The following is a 16,156-nucleotide window of genomic DNA, read 5'->3' as shown; positions in this document are numbered from 1 at the left end:
CGAGATTAAAGATAGTATTATCTATATCCGTGCCGTCCACCCATCGGATTTTCACGATCTCTCGTGCCCACAGCTGCAGGGCCGGATTTATGGGATGGCTGAGTGGGCTGCACAATTTTATGATATTTAAATTAGGATACAGGAAAAATATTATGATGATATTACTTATACTATATAGTTATACTCGATTTGATTGTTTTTATAATTATTTATTATTAAATAAGTAGTTAATTGTTACTACTACTGAATATGGTGAATGAATGTTATTTAATAAGTAAAAAAATATATTTCCTTGTTTATGTATAACTATATAGTGTATAAGGGATCCCATAATGCATTCCGTCCAGGGGCCACCACATACCTAAATCCGCCTCTGGCCCACAGACTAGATTTACATAACATATTCCATTTCGCGACTAGCAGTAGTCAAGATCTAAACAGAACTACAGAATATAAATTTATAGATCAAATGTCTTGGATAATCGAGTGGCAGACAGTGGCGTATTTAAGGTTTTTCCGCCTATAGGCACTTTCCAATTTACCGCCTCCCCCCTCCATCATTCCTAAAATTATTTATAAAACATATTTAAATATACAATTTATTATATTATAATATTATATTAAAAAATATACATTATTAATGAACATTAAATTACAAATATTAAAACTTTAAATTTTTTCTTCTACTTTTTTCCTCGGCAAATTTGTATAAATATAGTAGGTACATGTAGATAGATGTTTAATTATGTGCGAACAAAAAATTAGTTATAAGTTTGATTTCATCAAATGAAAAATACTTATTGTAATTTTGTAAAAAAATATCGTTAAAATTTGCCGCCCTCCAAATGTTGCCGCTCTAGGCCCGGGCCTATAGGGCCTGTGCCTAAATACGCCCCTGGTGGCAGTGTTATAAAATAATGTACGTTTTGGATTTGGACAGACAGACCCGCGAATATTTAAACACCTTCGGGTGGAAGGCGCTTATCACTTTGTGTTACATTCCTCCATGACGATTACATACATACGGTTTTTCATCCCCACCACCTACTGACACACGAGTCGTTTTCAGGTTATAGTACGTTTGTTTACTGTGCGATAATTCCTCTTTCCTGTTTCTACTGTTCGCCGTTTTCGTCGAACTAATACATTTTCATCAACGTTTCAACGCTCTTTAAAGGTATGTATTTTCGTTTAGAATTCATATTTAGTTTTTAAATACAACTCAGTACCCTTGGCTGTGGCCATTATTATTAGATTAATCGCGAATCTTTTACCAAATCAAAGGATCGAATTGGATAAAATTTCAAAACCGTGTATTGTTTCACCTGTTGTAGATGCCGGAGGCGTCAGCTAAAAAAGCCAGTAAATCGGCCGCAAAGGTCAAAACTGAAAAAGTCGTCGAATCTGCCGACAAAGAAAAGAAAGTAGTCAAACAAAAAAGGCGTCAGAAGAGGCCTTACGGACGTTTGTACTCCCGAGCAGTGTTCACAGGTTTCCGACGAGGACTCCGCAATCAACACGAAAACACCGCTCTACTCAAAGTAGACGGATGTGATTCCAAAGCTGACTCTTGGTTTTACGTTGGAAAACGTGTCGCCTATGTCTACAGGGTATGTATAATTTCATTATAACAGTATACAAGTCTTGGTGGTTTCTATCTAGGATCCTTAGTACCCTTAAAAACACCATTTTACATTTATTTAACACATTGACATACTTAACATTTTTTTTTAAATTTCCAAAACCACTTATAATCATGCACTTTTTTATTACTGAAATAGAACATGTACTTATTATTAATTTGTAGAGTTTACCTTGAAATATGTCAATGCTTCAATATCTAAAGCAATGCAATGTAGTAGTTGACTCTATCATATGATACCTATTCTGCTATTGCAGTAACACTACCCTACGTAACAATTTCATATTAATAGCAGTAATGTCTTGTCAATTTGTTAATTTAATTTACTAGATATATAAGTTCTTAATGATAGTATTACATGATTTAAATTAATTTTAGCTTTATGCCAACATAACTTATCTCAAATTTATAACGTCTTTTAACTAAATGTTACGAAAAGATTTTAATTGTACCTATTGACTATTTCTAATAATTGTTGGTAATTTTTATGATAAATTGTTTTATTATTTTTTAATTATGTAAATTAGAAATTAGCTGCTTAAAATAATAGAATTTTAATATCTGTTTTTAGGCTAAGCGATTAGTGTCAGTTCCTGGACGCCCAAAGAAGAAGTCTAAGGTCCGTGCTATTTGGGGTAAAGTAACCCGTCCCCATGGTGCCACTGGATCTGTACGAGCAAAATTTAAGACCAACCTTCCCGCTAAAGCGATGGGTCATCGTGTCAGGATTGTAAGCTTTTTTTATAATAATCATATCTCAAAATTTTCTCAAGATAATTTAGCTAAAATTATAACTGGTATATTATTTAAATCAAATGATTCTAAGCATGGTTGGGTATTGAGTTCTCTTGAACAAATTATAATTCATGTTAAAGCAGGAATAACAAACTCAATTTTTTAAGCAGTGATATACTAAGTTATACATCCCCATATTAGATTTAAACCAAATACTAAACAATACAAATTGTTTGTTGATCTTGTAAATGTAAGCGACTGCTTAAACTATAACAGCAGACTGATTTAAATTTCATTTTTGTTATGAACACTACTACAAATATAGTTTATAATTTATTATATCGTTAAATTGAGTTTAATTAAAATAAATTAAGTTTCACCCATCTAATTTAATGATACACGTATTATAATTCCATATTCTAACAACTGTTTATTTTATTTTTTGTTTCAGATGTTGTATCCTTCTCGTATATAAGCTATTGTAATACAATTGACAATTTTCAGTTTAAAAAAAAATAAAAAAAAATTAAAAAAATTGTATAATTCTGTATTTTTATTTATTTTTCTATTGGTTTATAATATACAAAATAACTTAATACTTCAAGGTATCATGGTATAAATCGGACAATTTTTCCAACTTATAATTTTACTTGCCATTGGATTATAACCATGTTTGACCAAAATGGCTGATAACCTTAAAGATTCTGGTGCTGAAATTCCATTTTGACGTGTTACAACTACAGTCCACATGTGTAATAAGTCTGATCCTTTTTTACCACAAAACGCCAAAATCAAATGTGTGTCAGGATCTGCATCAATTATTGTTGCTGTTATATCTCCTGTACAAAATCATTATTTATGGACATCAATAATAATGAATAACATTGTTAGAAAATATTGTAACAAGTGTTAATATAGTGCACCTCCTAATGGACTTTGTATTGACCAAATTCCTACTTCATTTTCTATTGTTGGCAATTCAATTACAGCACTGTGATCACCAATTAATAATGGATTATCGATGTTCCATACTTGTCTCAGTGTGGTTTTATTATATCGCAAAAGTTCACCATGTATACAAACACCATCTTCAACAAATTCTTCATGTTCTGATTCTATCACCATTATAGCCAAAAACCATTTTCCCAATAACTATAAAATTAATTTTACCAATTATTTTGTTGTAAAATTATGTTATTTTAGATAAACAAGTTTTTTTTACCTGATCAATGTTGACTTTTTTGAAAGGTTTGATTTTTGGACATGGTTTTAGTTCTTGATCATCGTTTATAGGTCCACCATATGCTGAATATGCATAGATAATCAATTGTAATGTAACCAAATGCAGAGGGCCCATTTTGCTTTGAGAGTATAGATGCGAATGCTTAAACCGCAATACAGTATCTGGTGAGTTAGTAGCCATTCATTGTGTAGGTAGTTTGAACTTAACGAGATTAAATTTAGCCTTTAAGTAGGTTAAATTATATCATTTTATTTTTAAAGAATTATCAAAAATTTATACTTCCTGTCATACCACAGACACTGATAAAATGAAATGACAATCAAATACTGTAAATTATTATATATTTTAATAATTCCTTTTGTGATTTTGCTTTTAAATTGAAAAAAAATTTTATTTATTACATTAGTCAGTCTTAATATCTTAATAAATCAATACCATTAGTGTCTTAGTGGATCCTTCCCTTTTAACAAGTATTTTTCCAAGGTTAGCGGTTTAAACATACAATAATATAAAAATAAAGTTTATACATGAAAATCTTGGTTAATTTTGATAGACAAAATTCATATATATTTATATTTTAAAACACCTAGTTTAAACTATTCAAAGGTGGTTATTGCCAAGGATTTGCTTCAAATATAACCCAAAACCCATATGGCCATGTCACTCATAAAAACTTGAAAATCTGAATGCTCAAAACTTAAAATTAAATTTCTAAAAAAACCTTATGATTTTTTTTTGTAAATATAAAATATGTAATTCTTTCAATCTGGTACCTACTTGTTTTTTGTTGTTTACTTATGATTTTTAACATAGATACATAAAAATATTTTATATAACTTAACCTAAGTACTTTAGAGAGATCAAAATGCACAGTACTTTATTTTGTAATCTGAAAAGATAAAAAATTATGGACAAACGGGAATTTTTACACAAAATCAATTTTTCACCTAATATTTACATTATCATTAAATAATAAAATTTTTACTATTCTATTATCCGTGTTTAAACATAACAATTTTTCAATTGTTTTTTGGTTTTTTTTTTTTATAAATGTTAAAAAATAACTTACCAAGTCAAAATTCTTAAAAATGTATTACAAAATTTCTCATGAGTAATTCATACTGAAACCATAATATCTAAAAGAAATTATGGACAATTATTTTTTAGACATTTTAAGTTATTGGACATTATTTAAATAATAAGCAACTTATAAGGATATTCATTATTTTGTTATAATTTTAAAATACGATTTCTGGAAACTTAAAACTTATTTTTATTATACTATTATATAGGTACTGTTATACGATATTTATAGATATAATTTAATACATTTTGAGTTATATAAGTTAATATAATATGGTAATAATATATATTATAATTAAATACTAATAATATAATAAATATGTTTTCAGAAAAACTTTAATTGAACTGACAAAATACTAAATTAAAATAAAAACTCTAATAGCTACATATCATATCAAAAAAACGTATTATCGAGAAATATACGTAGGTTACCAAGTTAAGTTCTATACATGTGTTAAGTGAAAAATAAAAATTACATAACTAATTTTACCATAGAATAAATTTATTATACCTACTTTCAACATTATTATTTTAATAAAAATGTTGATCTCTAGACTGTTCTAATATCTAGATCAGTAGTCGGTAACCATTTTGGACTCTCAGACCAATGTTGTCATTCATTGACAACAATTTTAAAATTGTGTCGTATACAATCTTAGCGCTGGCTGTCGGTTGCCGATCATTGGTCTTGATGAAAGGTAATTCCATTAATGGCACTGAACTCAATAGAGTACAGTGATTAATGATAATGCATTAATACTAAAATATATTATAATATATCATCCAAAATTTTGATTTTTATTTATTTTGTATACAATATAAATGCATTGGCATTATACTTATTGACTTTTTTTTTTATTATTAACAATTTTTTTCTTAGTGAAAGGATTTTAAGGAAAAACATGTTAAATCATCTGGATAATTTGGTATTTACAATTTTTATGAATAAGCTGTAATTTTCCACATCTTAATTTTTTTTAATACAATAACATTTTTATTTTATAATTGCATTGTAAAATATGAAACATACATATAATGTAGGACACTTCAGTTTACTTATTTTAATGTGAACTATTGTTGTCTTATTAAACAATATATTTTTAATCAACATATTACTGGATATATGAATATATAATAAATAATTTGAAATGGAATGTTAAAATAAAAGTGACCTATCTAACAATAAAAACAAATGATAAAATAATTTGGTATATAAATTTATCATACATCCTCTGGATTAAACATTCCCTAAAATCAAACAAAACAATAATTATACATCCAATATAAAATATAAAATTGCAAAACATCGGACGTGATATAGTACTCACTTTGGCACGACGCAAAATTGAATCTTTACTAGCGTCATAAGGGTGGTCCTTAGAAGGAATTTCAAGAACGGCTGGGATCGGTTGTGTGTGTCCTTCAATTACATGACGAATCATTTCAGCAACCTGTTAATAGTTAAAACAAAATACTTTTCATATCAAATGTGAAGACATCACTACTAATGCTTACATTTTGGTTGATGAGTATTATGTCAATGTCATCCCGTTTAACAAACCCTTTGAAACATTCTTCAATATCAATTATTGCTGTATCTAAATGACAACAAAAACACATTAAAACTGGTTTCAATGCGTTTCAATACAAATATTACTTTTATCAACAACCATAAAATTTGAGTGCCTGTGTTTGTTTATTTCACCGATACCGCCCAACAAAAAACCAACACATGTGTCCTAGAACGAAAATAAAACATAAATAAGTGCACAAGACATTATTTACAGCATAAAATCGTAAAAAAAATAATCATTCATCAATCGAAAAGGGCGGGTCTCCTATACGTTTATCGTGTATACAGCAATTACTTTTGTAACCATACTTACTTCATCTCCGATCACAGCCAATAATTTACCCTTAACTGCTGAGTGCATGGCCATTTTTAATAATATGGTTATTAATTTCGGTACAATAAAATTCTGAACTTGATATCGTTTACATATAATTTTCCTAATTTAAAGAGTATTATAGTAACTTCACAGTTCACACTCGAGCGTGAAAGTGAGAACGCCCTTATCATATTTTATTCATTTTCTACTGATCTACTGATAATATCAATCAAACATATGATTTTATCTTTTATCCTCAATAATTGATAACAACTCACGCCGGCGCGCCCAACAACATAAAGTTTAGATATATCTGCCTATCACCAAGAGTCAAAACCATGAAACAAATATGAAATATTGTAAATGTATCATTTACTGATATTTGCATTATTAGTTATAACTTATAACCTATTTGGCTACTTCATATATTCTATACTATTCTGTACTCAGTGTTAGGATTTTAGGAAGGACTGAAACACGTATTTTATAGTGTCGAGGCTTGGAACGAGGAACGGGAAAGAGTTCCTAGTTTTGAGGAACTTGAACAAAAATGTTCGTTCCTCAAATAATGAAAAAAAAACATTTTTTTAATAATAATATTTTCTAAAATATAATATTATTTAATGTTGGTAATTTGGTATCATTTCGTCAATCACTATTCACTAATAAATTGCCACGAAATTCTTCAATTCCATTTTTTAGGATAGGAAATTAATTAAATTTAAAAAAAAGTAGATTGTTTTATCATTGCTATGGCATATGGACTAACTTTTTATGGATTATTATGATAATTTGATGATAAGCTAGGTATGGGCCACGTTATTTTTATCCGTGGTATAGGCCATAACTTATTTTACCTATTTAACTCCTGTTTCAGCCACTTTCTGTTTATTGATTTTTGTAAGTAAGACAATTTCAAAAGCTGATACCTTCAACGTTGAATCTGAGTTCAATTAACTAATTATCAATAAAGGTATTGAACATAAAAGTTAGCCGATTATTTCTGGTTAAAAAATTGTCCACAAAAAAAACACCATTGACAATCGCTTAAATCGTATAATAAAAAATTAATGGAATGAAAATGCGTTCCTTTTTAAAAATCTGTATGTTTCTGAGACTACTATGTTGTAAGTACATAATTAACTGAGCGTACAAATTTAATTTATAAATGTTCAGTTATTTCTGTTATTAACCCCATTCGGCATTCCGATAATAGCAACATTATTCCAACGCGGCAACGAGTGATATACTGTTATGACTGATACTGATGCGACTCGTAACATAAGTGACTATAAAAAATCATTACCTACCTACCTATATTTAGTAAGAAAAAAATATATATATTATTTTACAATTACCTCGTTACTATCACTTAACGACTTGATAATGAAAAGAATTCATCCCCAAGACCCCAATTATATGATCTATGAATGAGATCTATTCTGTGATGCAATTATTGATTTTTGACTAAGTACCGAATGATACACACATATTTGAATAATTTGATTAAATTGGTTGATTTAATGGCTTACAATTATTTAAAGCAAACTAATCATGATTAGTGACATATTCAACATTCATAACTACACCAAAAAACCAACATTTAAATATTCCAAAGTATAGGCTGGATAGTAGCCATAGTTAAAAGTTCAATTATGTACTTTTAATTTTACTAATTAATAAATCTATATTTGTAACTAAGTGACTTATAGCTACAAATTATTTTAATTTAACTTACTTGGCTACAATTAAAGTTGATTTTAAAAAGTTTTTCGTGGAAAACTATAAACATAATATTATGTATTAAATATTTTGAAGCTATCATACCTATACAATTTTTTTATAAAATACAATATCACAATAGTTACTATAAAGTGCTGGTGATTAACTGCTAAGAGGATCTATATAAATAACGGCTAATGATCACTTAAAAAAAACTGTATTATTAAAATATAATAAATGGTTCTTGTAATTTATTAATTATATTTTTGTTCACAATTTTTCTAATGTAAAAAACATTTATTAGTTGATTATTTTTTTAGTAAGCTTCCTTGTACTAATTTTTAAGTGTACACCAAATTTAAATTGTTTTCCAGTTTGTACAAAATATGAGGTTGGGTTATTTAGGATAAGTAACTTTAAGCTTAACTTAGTAAATTTTCAACTAATATGTGTAACTTAATTTATTTATTTAAATTTATTTTTATTTGAAACATTTCATAACTTGATTAACTTTCTATAGAATAACTTTTAAATTAACTGGTTGAAAATAATGGTAAACTTAACACCTTGATATTAAATAATAAGACCTTGCAATTAAATAAACACATTTTGTAGGACATAGAATATAAAATCATATTGTACTAGTCTAGTAAAACAAATTATTTACTTAAACCTATAATTTTTAAATTATAATAAAATATGAATTTTGTATATACACATGATTATTGTTTTAACTATTACTTATTATTTATTAATATTTGATACTTTTAAATAAGGTTTACAATATAGTTTTAAAGAGTTTTGTAATCTTTTAACAATAATTAGTCATTATTAAAACTGTTTTCGGCATTTTATTATTTACATATAAATAAATTATTTATAAAACAACCAAGTTTTTATTTTTGATACATTTTTCAAAAAATATTTTATAAAGTTAAAATTAAATTATACACCTGTTAAAAATACATAAAATGTTTTATGATATATTCTCATTATTTAAAGCACATAATCTCTTAACATTTTAATATCTCACCTTACCTTCCACCTTTACTACTTCACAATTACAAGATAACAAACTGTTATACTACCTAAACCTAAATTCAAAATTAATATTATTCTTAAAATATAATATATATATATATATATGTATTATATATTTATATGAAATAAGTATAATACTATATGATTACTAATTAGTCATTAGTTTAACAGTACCGTCTTTTGGATGCGACATAATAAAAATGTACAATTTTAGCAATATTTTTATATATTTTCTTGTAACATTCTTATGCTAGGGACACTATTTTATAAAAGTCCTATGGGTAAATCTGACCCCCACATCCCACCTTAAATATTATGCTCCTATGTAAAGAGGGTGAAGTCCTTTCCAATACCTTAACAAAACCTCCAACAACCAATAAAATATTGGTACTATTTCTTTTGAAAGACCTTCAATAATAAAATATTGTATTTTCTTTTCTTAAATCGTGAAACAAAAAAAAAGATTTTTATATATCAAATTTAATTTTAAATGGTATTGGTTGATGGAAATTAAAAACAAATCACTCATTAAGTTATTTTCTAGGATAAAACTAGGGCAATAGGTGATATCCTGTAATACCAAATTCACTCTTCTGATTTGATATGATTAATATATGTTTATTATTTGTATCTAAATAGTAGGTAGTTATTATTTCAGTATAACATGATTAATAAAGAACAAATATGAATATTTTACATTTGTTTTTAAATGTATAAATAATGCATTTTAATAACATTTGTTGTAGTAACATTTAGATAATTTCTTTTTTATTGTTTAAAAATCAAAATGTTTTTGTTATATGACCAGTTTGAACAATAAGCATGTAAATCTAGTTTTAAGAATAAACCTAAAATAATAACATTTAGTTAAAAGGTCGCAGAAGTAACGATTTAATTTAATATTATAAATAAAATTAATTTAATACAGAAATTATGACCTTTAAATTAAGGTATACATATTAAGACAAACTCAATGGATGACTAACTAACACTTATGATAAATTACATAATATTAATTTTAAACACAAGAAACTAAAATGGCATGTAATTTCCATATTTTTATAAAATATTCAAATACCAAAATAAATAAATGTATTTAAAAAAGTTTTAGTCTACAAATAAATGAGCTCAACTCAAGATTGTATTAATTATTTAAAACAAAGTCGAAGGTGCAAAAACAATATTTACAATAAAATATACAAAATATTGAGTTCATTGTACTTGTTATTAAAAATTACTTTTAATCATAGTTAAAAGTTCCATTATCTTGATGCCTTTCATAAACATCTACATCCGCATCTTCTTCTTCGTCAGCTACTCTTACTTCTCCATCTTCCACTCTGTCATCAAACTCCATTTGTTCATCATCAGGTTGTAATAACTTCTCAATTTGACTTTCAACCATATTCCTTTTCTTTCCTAATATATTACTCAAATATGAGCGCGTCTTACTTAATTTTTTTTCAGTCTTTTCGTTATGTATTTTAGGCAAATAAAACACCGAAGGATCAAATTCAGTTTTAATAAAATTCATTGTGCAATTTATTTGGCGCTCAAATATTTCAAAATTTCTTACCAATCCCATTTTAATCTCTATATTTTTTATATCTCTCTGCTGCTGTTTTCTTTGCATAAATAATTCTCGTTTCCTAAGAACTAATGATTCTTTCTCTTTCAATGCTTCTTCTTCTAATCTTCTTTCAATTTTAGCTTTTTTCTCTTCTTTATCTTTTAACTGAGTTTCTTCTTTTTTAAACTTTTGTAAAGTACCTAATAATGATCCAAACATACGTCGATTTCGTTCTTTAGTCACTTGATCACCTTGTTGAGCAGCCAATACTTCAGTACGAGATTTCATAATTTTAGAGGACAACATGACTTGCGATTGAAGAGTCTTTTTGGGTGTAGAATCATCATCCATATCTTCGTCATCTTCAAATTCTTCCTTTATTGGTTTTTCGTGTTCATCTGCAACAATTGTCCCTAAACGATCCTTAGCTGATATTCTACCCGAATTATTTCCATTTTTAAAAATTTTTGATGTTTCATTAGGGTTAACAAAGACCTTACGATTCTGATTATCATTTCTAAAGGAAAGCTTATTGTTATCTCGTAATCGCTTAACATCTTTCTTTATTGACTCTCTGAATTGTGGTTTTTGGTCTCCACCTACCTGTGGTCGTTTGTTAAATTTACCGTGGTTTAAATGATCGTCAAATGTATCACGACCAGTAATTTTTTTTAGTGTTTCATGTACATCATTCAACCCTTGTCGTTTCTTTACTAAATGTTCTTGCAAACGATCCAGTAGAGTAGTCATGATAATATTAGCAATATATTTCACAAAACAAGTAAATAGGATTGCCTTTTTGTGAAATGCAAATATGATTATAATAAATACTATATACCTGTTACTTTTTAGAAATCAATCAGCATGGCACTCAATTTAAATATATTTCAATAAAAATTAATAATTTCTTGATAAATACTTATACTTAAAATATGCCGAAAATATTATATTACTTAACCAAGTCAAAATGAAAACATTGAAAACAAACTAATGAAACTCTTTGAATAGTTGCTCGCCTGTTATCATGTTTGTCAAAGCGTGTGTTTATCTATTGTTGTTATACAAACATGACACGATTCTCGAATGAGGGGTATAATATACAAAATGTTCCGCGTTTTTTTAAATTATTTTTATATTATTATTTATTACGTTACTTTATGTTAAATAGTATTATTGTTAGGCTTTCAGTGTAATGGTGTTTTTAAAAATTAATCCCTTAGAGACAAATCATTACGATATAAAAGAAAATTAGGTATACATTACAACCCAGAGGGTTAGCTACTATCTTTGCGTGACTGCCTATATACTTACAAACCTTTCTTATTAATCTAATGATTTTACTCACTGTTTGTGCTTCTATCATTTTCGAAATTTTTAGGGTGTAATCAGATTTTCCAAATTAGTGGGAATTATCCCGACTTTTGGATCTGCGTCTCGTTTTTGTCGAATATTTTTAATAGTAAAATATATATTACATTTTATATATTATAACTATAAGTTAACAAACTGATGATGTGAAAATAATATCATTTAGAAGAATATAATAGTGTGGAGTAAGTGAAGAAATATTATAACCACATAATAAATGAAGGGTAGGCATTTTTAGGTCTTTATGGAGACTTTTATTCATGAAATACCAAGAAGAGGACGTTATTAGTGGTAAGCAGATTGATTGATACGTTTGAAGCGTCTTAGTATTAGATTGTTTAACAGAACTCCATTGCTGACTGGTAAATTGATTGGATAAGGTGAGTTTAGATTTCTATAGCGATTTTATAAGAGGTGGAGTCTAGAGTTACCTTTTTACGCTTAAATGTTATAATATGTTGGCTTTAGATTAAGTGTTTATTTAGCATTATACCAAGCCACCAAGGCATTTAATTTTGTTTACCGTTAGAATTATACATATGATGTAACAGGTGGCGAGTTGATATTTCTTAGTGAAAAGTAAGTTTACTTAAATAGATTTAAATTCATTTATTTTGATTTTCCACAATATGTTCGCTCACAGACTAATCATAGTTTTGAATCATATCACCAGCCAGTAGCATGCCAAAGTAGGTTTTTTCAGGCAATTGACTGTAAAGACTTAAATGGGTAGGTGAGTAGGTATACGTACCGGGCAATGAATTTAGTGCGATCAGAAATTTTTAATGATAATATATTTATATACTATTAAAAAAAAAGTAGATTAAAATAGCTGTGTGCACATGGGTGGTCAAATGGTAGTTTTATTCTGGTCTAAAAATTGGTTTATCACCAGCTGTGACGTGGTTTTTGTGAGAGGCGGTTATTAGTATGTCGTCAGAATATATGTGCCTATATATTGCCTAGGGATGTATAAAATAGCTTAGTGATATATCGCTTCCTTGAGGGACTGGGGATTCCTACTTTAATTGTGTTGAGTAGATATAATATTTAGACGGACGGTAAAAGCGTAAAATAGAGGTTTGTTTGATAGGATTTAATAAAGAAAAAGTAGAAGGCGGGTAGGAACTTTTTAAGTTTGTACAATGCTAAACCTAATCAAAGGCTTGGGAAATGTCTAGAAATACTGCTGTACAGAATTTTTTTTCTTTCAAAAAGCTAAATATATAGTGTCGACTGTCCTATACTCCTATGTAATTGATCTATGGTGGAGTATTTTGGTTTAAAATTTAAATCCAAATTGGGTATATGATATTATGTTGTTTGCAAAGCTAAAGGACAGAGCCTTTTTAAAAGAAATTTTTCGAATATTTTAGAAAAGGTGGGAGAAGACTTATAATACTAGGTCTATGCGAGGCCTTATATCTTGTGGTGATGGTCTGTTGGGTTTATGGATTAAAAATTTAAAATAACTACGTACTACGCGGTGTTTATATATTTTAATATGTTAATAATAAATAATAATAATATATATATATTTGCAAACAAATGACATATGAATAAATAAAAGTTTCATTAAACAATAATACATGAAATAAGTTTGTTTGCTTACCTCCTATAAGCAGAGCTTGTGGTGAAGTGGTGAAGGTGAGAGATTCTTAAATTAGTCATTAAATTTAAATACTAGTAATAGGTATGTAGTAGTAATAAAAAACATGTGAGATTTATTATCATTTATTTATATGTTACCTATATATTATATTATGATATATATATACGTGTGTATTAAAAATTGTATTCAATAAGCATACATATATCTTGGTAATAAGTTTTAGACGAAAAAAATATGGATACTATAGACATATACCTACCTATATTATACATTATAATTAATAAGACATATTTAAATAATGTTTATATTATATTATTATAGACTATTATTTTATAGTTATTTTTTATTGCTATAAAGTCCAAGTATTAGTTATCACTGATAATTTATCAATAGCCAATAGATATTTAAAGTTTCGAATGTATATCTAGGTATGTGTGGACCAATATTTTAGGAGGTGTGCTTTTGTGCCACTCCATTCCGCCATAAAAACTTTAAATAGTTGTAACTAATTAATAATTATCTATTCTTTCGAAATTCGTTCGTTATATATTAAAATAATCAGAAATTCAGAAATATATAAGATATCTTACAAATGAATTTCGGTTTAGCTCACAAAAATTGAATAAGTTTTTGTTTTTTATAGGGTTGTTACTTACTATTGTTGCTAATATTAGCAGATTATTAATTAGGTACTATTAGTTGTATAGAAATAAAAATTATAAAAAAAAAATTGTATAGACTAGACGACTCACTGTTCATTCTTAATTTCTTAAAGATATCAGGAAAGTTTAAAGAGTATGTAGTTTGAACTATATTCTAAAATCTACCATAAGCTATATATTAAATATTCCTATAGCCTACATGCAATCAAATTATTATGAGGCCAAAGCGAAATATTTCAATGACGATTTGCCTGTGGGCTGTGAACAGAAGTACACCGAAACCTAAACACATTGATATAGCACTGTATTTTATGTTTGTTCATTTTTTTCGAGTATAGTCGGGTTTTACAGTTAGTAATATAAAACGTTAATTTAAACTACAATATATATATGTATATATATATATATATCAAAAAGTGTTTACTGTTTCTATCAAAACATCAACAATTAATATATATTTTTATTTTGGAATCAAAATAGCTTTAACAACACTAATTATTACGTTTTATTAACTATATTTACAATTATGCAAGTATGTTCAATTCTTATTCTGTTTAACACAAATTGGTATTTTCTGGTGTTGTGGTTCAGTTTCAGCGATTGATATAGGTAATATTTTTTGGATTGTATTTCTAGGCATTTCTTATTTTCTTTTAATCTTTGATATCGACTTTTAAAAAAATCCCATTCAAATAGTATATACAGTACGAATATTTTTTGTTTTTTTTAATTACAGTAGATACCAAAGTATTCGTTTGTATGCTAAGATATTATGTTCACTAAAATATTGCTAGGCCATGTAGGTATAAATGTTTTATATATAAATATATTATTAGTTAATATAGATTTTTAGTTTAAGATCATATTTAGTTTTAAATTAATTTAAAAAATACAATAAAAAATTATTAAATTATTTGGCTATAATTAATAAATTATCATCAAGTTAAATAAATTTTATTGTGTACCTATAAATATAACTATTTTTAATTACATTTAAATGTTATAAATCGATATGTAATAGTATAACACTATTTCTAACTTCAATAATTATATCGATTTTTATTTCTTAACATAAATATTTAGTAATAAACATGGAAGAAATAAGAATTGACGTTCAAAAACTTAATATATAAACATAATATGAAATATTTATTAAACATGACTGTTTAGTGAAATATACAAGTATATATTATTATAGCTCTAGTGTTACATATATATATAATATAATATATATATATACACAACATTACAACACATAATGAAATTGATCTATCTAGACAAAATTTCGAAGAATCATCAAACTCTTCTTCTCGAGTTTGTAATATCATATCCAATATTGTATGAATGTATGATATACAAACAATAATTTAAATGTTAGATGTTAGTATATTTGTGTTTATGGTCTACCTACTCTACCTGTAAATGTAATAGGTTTATATCATTTTATCTACAGTCCTACAGACTACACGATTGTCTACTTAATACTTGTCTACATAATATTTTATTACCAAATGAAACCTTATTTTTATACCATTATACTATAAGTACTAATATATATATATATATATATATAACTCATCATAGTCCAT

General features: G+C 26.9%; 4 protein-coding genes across 4 annotated transcripts; 1 reads left to right on the top strand and 3 right to left on the bottom strand.

Annotated features, from left to right (window-relative positions):
- The first annotated feature begins 1,017 nt into the window (after positions 1–1,017).
- LOC132928323 (large ribosomal subunit protein eL33) lies at positions 1,018–2,920 on the top strand. Its single transcript, XM_060992906.1, has 4 exons — positions 1,018–1,177; positions 1,335–1,610; positions 2,214–2,372; positions 2,829–2,920. The coding sequence occupies exons 2-4, from the start codon at positions 1,335–1,337 to the stop codon at positions 2,850–2,852; spliced, it is 459 nt and encodes a 152-aa protein (XP_060848889.1). The 5' UTR covers positions 1,018–1,177; the 3' UTR covers positions 2,853–2,920.
- On the bottom strand, positions 2,904–3,829 carry LOC132928321 (uncharacterized). The gene is made up of 3 exons (XM_060992903.1): positions 3,600–3,829; positions 3,301–3,529; positions 2,904–3,216 (listed from the first exon to the last, which is right to left on the bottom strand). The coding sequence occupies exons 1-3, from the start codon at positions 3,798–3,800 to the stop codon at positions 2,978–2,980; spliced, it is 669 nt and encodes a 222-aa protein (XP_060848886.1). The 5' UTR covers positions 3,801–3,829; the 3' UTR covers positions 2,904–2,977.
- A 1,841-nt stretch (positions 3,830–5,670) lies between these two features.
- Positions 5,671–6,777, bottom strand: LOC132930569 (V-type proton ATPase subunit F). Its single transcript, XM_060996504.1, has 5 exons — positions 6,590–6,777; positions 6,361–6,442; positions 6,219–6,301; positions 6,032–6,154; positions 5,671–5,951 (listed from the first exon to the last, which is right to left on the bottom strand). Exons 1-5 carry the CDS (start codon positions 6,641–6,643, stop codon positions 5,925–5,927), a joined length of 369 nt encoding a protein of 122 aa, XP_060852487.1. The 5' UTR covers positions 6,644–6,777; the 3' UTR covers positions 5,671–5,924.
- A 3,314-nt stretch (positions 6,778–10,091) lies between these two features.
- LOC132930268 (pinin) lies at positions 10,092–11,925 on the bottom strand. Its single transcript, XM_060996042.1, has one exon. It carries the CDS (start codon positions 11,673–11,675, stop codon positions 10,596–10,598), a length of 1,080 nt encoding a protein of 359 aa, XP_060852025.1. The 5' UTR covers positions 11,676–11,925; the 3' UTR covers positions 10,092–10,595.
- Between the last annotated feature and the right edge of the window lie 4,231 nt (positions 11,926–16,156).

Source organism: Rhopalosiphum padi, chromosome 4, assembly GCF_020882245.1.
Source record: "Rhopalosiphum padi isolate XX-2018 chromosome 4, ASM2088224v1, whole genome shotgun sequence".
NCBI classification, from domain to species: domain Eukaryota; kingdom Metazoa; phylum Arthropoda; class Insecta; order Hemiptera; family Aphididae; genus Rhopalosiphum; species Rhopalosiphum padi.
This window is presented reverse-complemented; position numbering and strand designations above follow the sequence as displayed.

Excerpts from the sequence above, each read along its gene's own strand:
- LOC132928323 (XM_060992906.1), top strand. The coding sequence starts at position 1,335 with ATGCCGGAGGCGTCAGCTAAAAAAGCCAGTAAATCGGCCGCAAAGGTC. Across the intron at positions 1,611-2,213 it reads GTGTCGCCTATGTCTACAGG|GCTAAGCGATTAGTGTCAGT; the intron begins GTATGTATAATT and ends ATCTGTTTTTAG. Across the intron at positions 2,373-2,828 it reads TGGGTCATCGTGTCAGGATT|ATGTTGTATCCTTCTCGTAT; the intron begins GTAAGCTTTTTT and ends TTTTTGTTTCAG.
- LOC132928321 (XM_060992903.1), bottom strand. The coding sequence starts at position 3,800 with ATGGCTACTAACTCACCAGATACTGTATTGCGGTTTAAGCATTCGCAT. Across the intron at positions 3,530-3,599 it reads AAAAAGTCAACATTGATCAG|TTATTGGGAAAATGGTTTTT; the intron begins GTAAAAAAAACT and ends TTAATTTTATAG. Across the intron at positions 3,217-3,300 it reads AATACAAAGTCCATTAGGAG|GAGATATAACAGCAACAATA; the intron begins GTGCACTATATT and ends GATTTTGTACAG.
- LOC132930569 (XM_060996504.1), bottom strand. The coding sequence starts at position 6,643 with ATGGCCATGCACTCAGCAGTTAAGGGTAAATTATTGGCTGTGATCGGA. Across the intron at positions 6,443-6,589 it reads TGGCTGTGATCGGAGATGAA|GACACATGTGTTGGTTTTTT; the intron begins GTAAGTATGGTT and ends TTTTCGTTCTAG. Across the intron at positions 6,155-6,218 it reads TAATACTCATCAACCAAAAT|GTTGCTGAAATGATTCGTCA; the intron begins GTAAGCATTAGT and ends AACTATTAACAG.
- LOC132930268 (XM_060996042.1), bottom strand. The coding sequence starts at position 11,675 with ATGACTACTCTACTGGATCGTTTGCAAGAACATTTAGTAAAGAAACGA.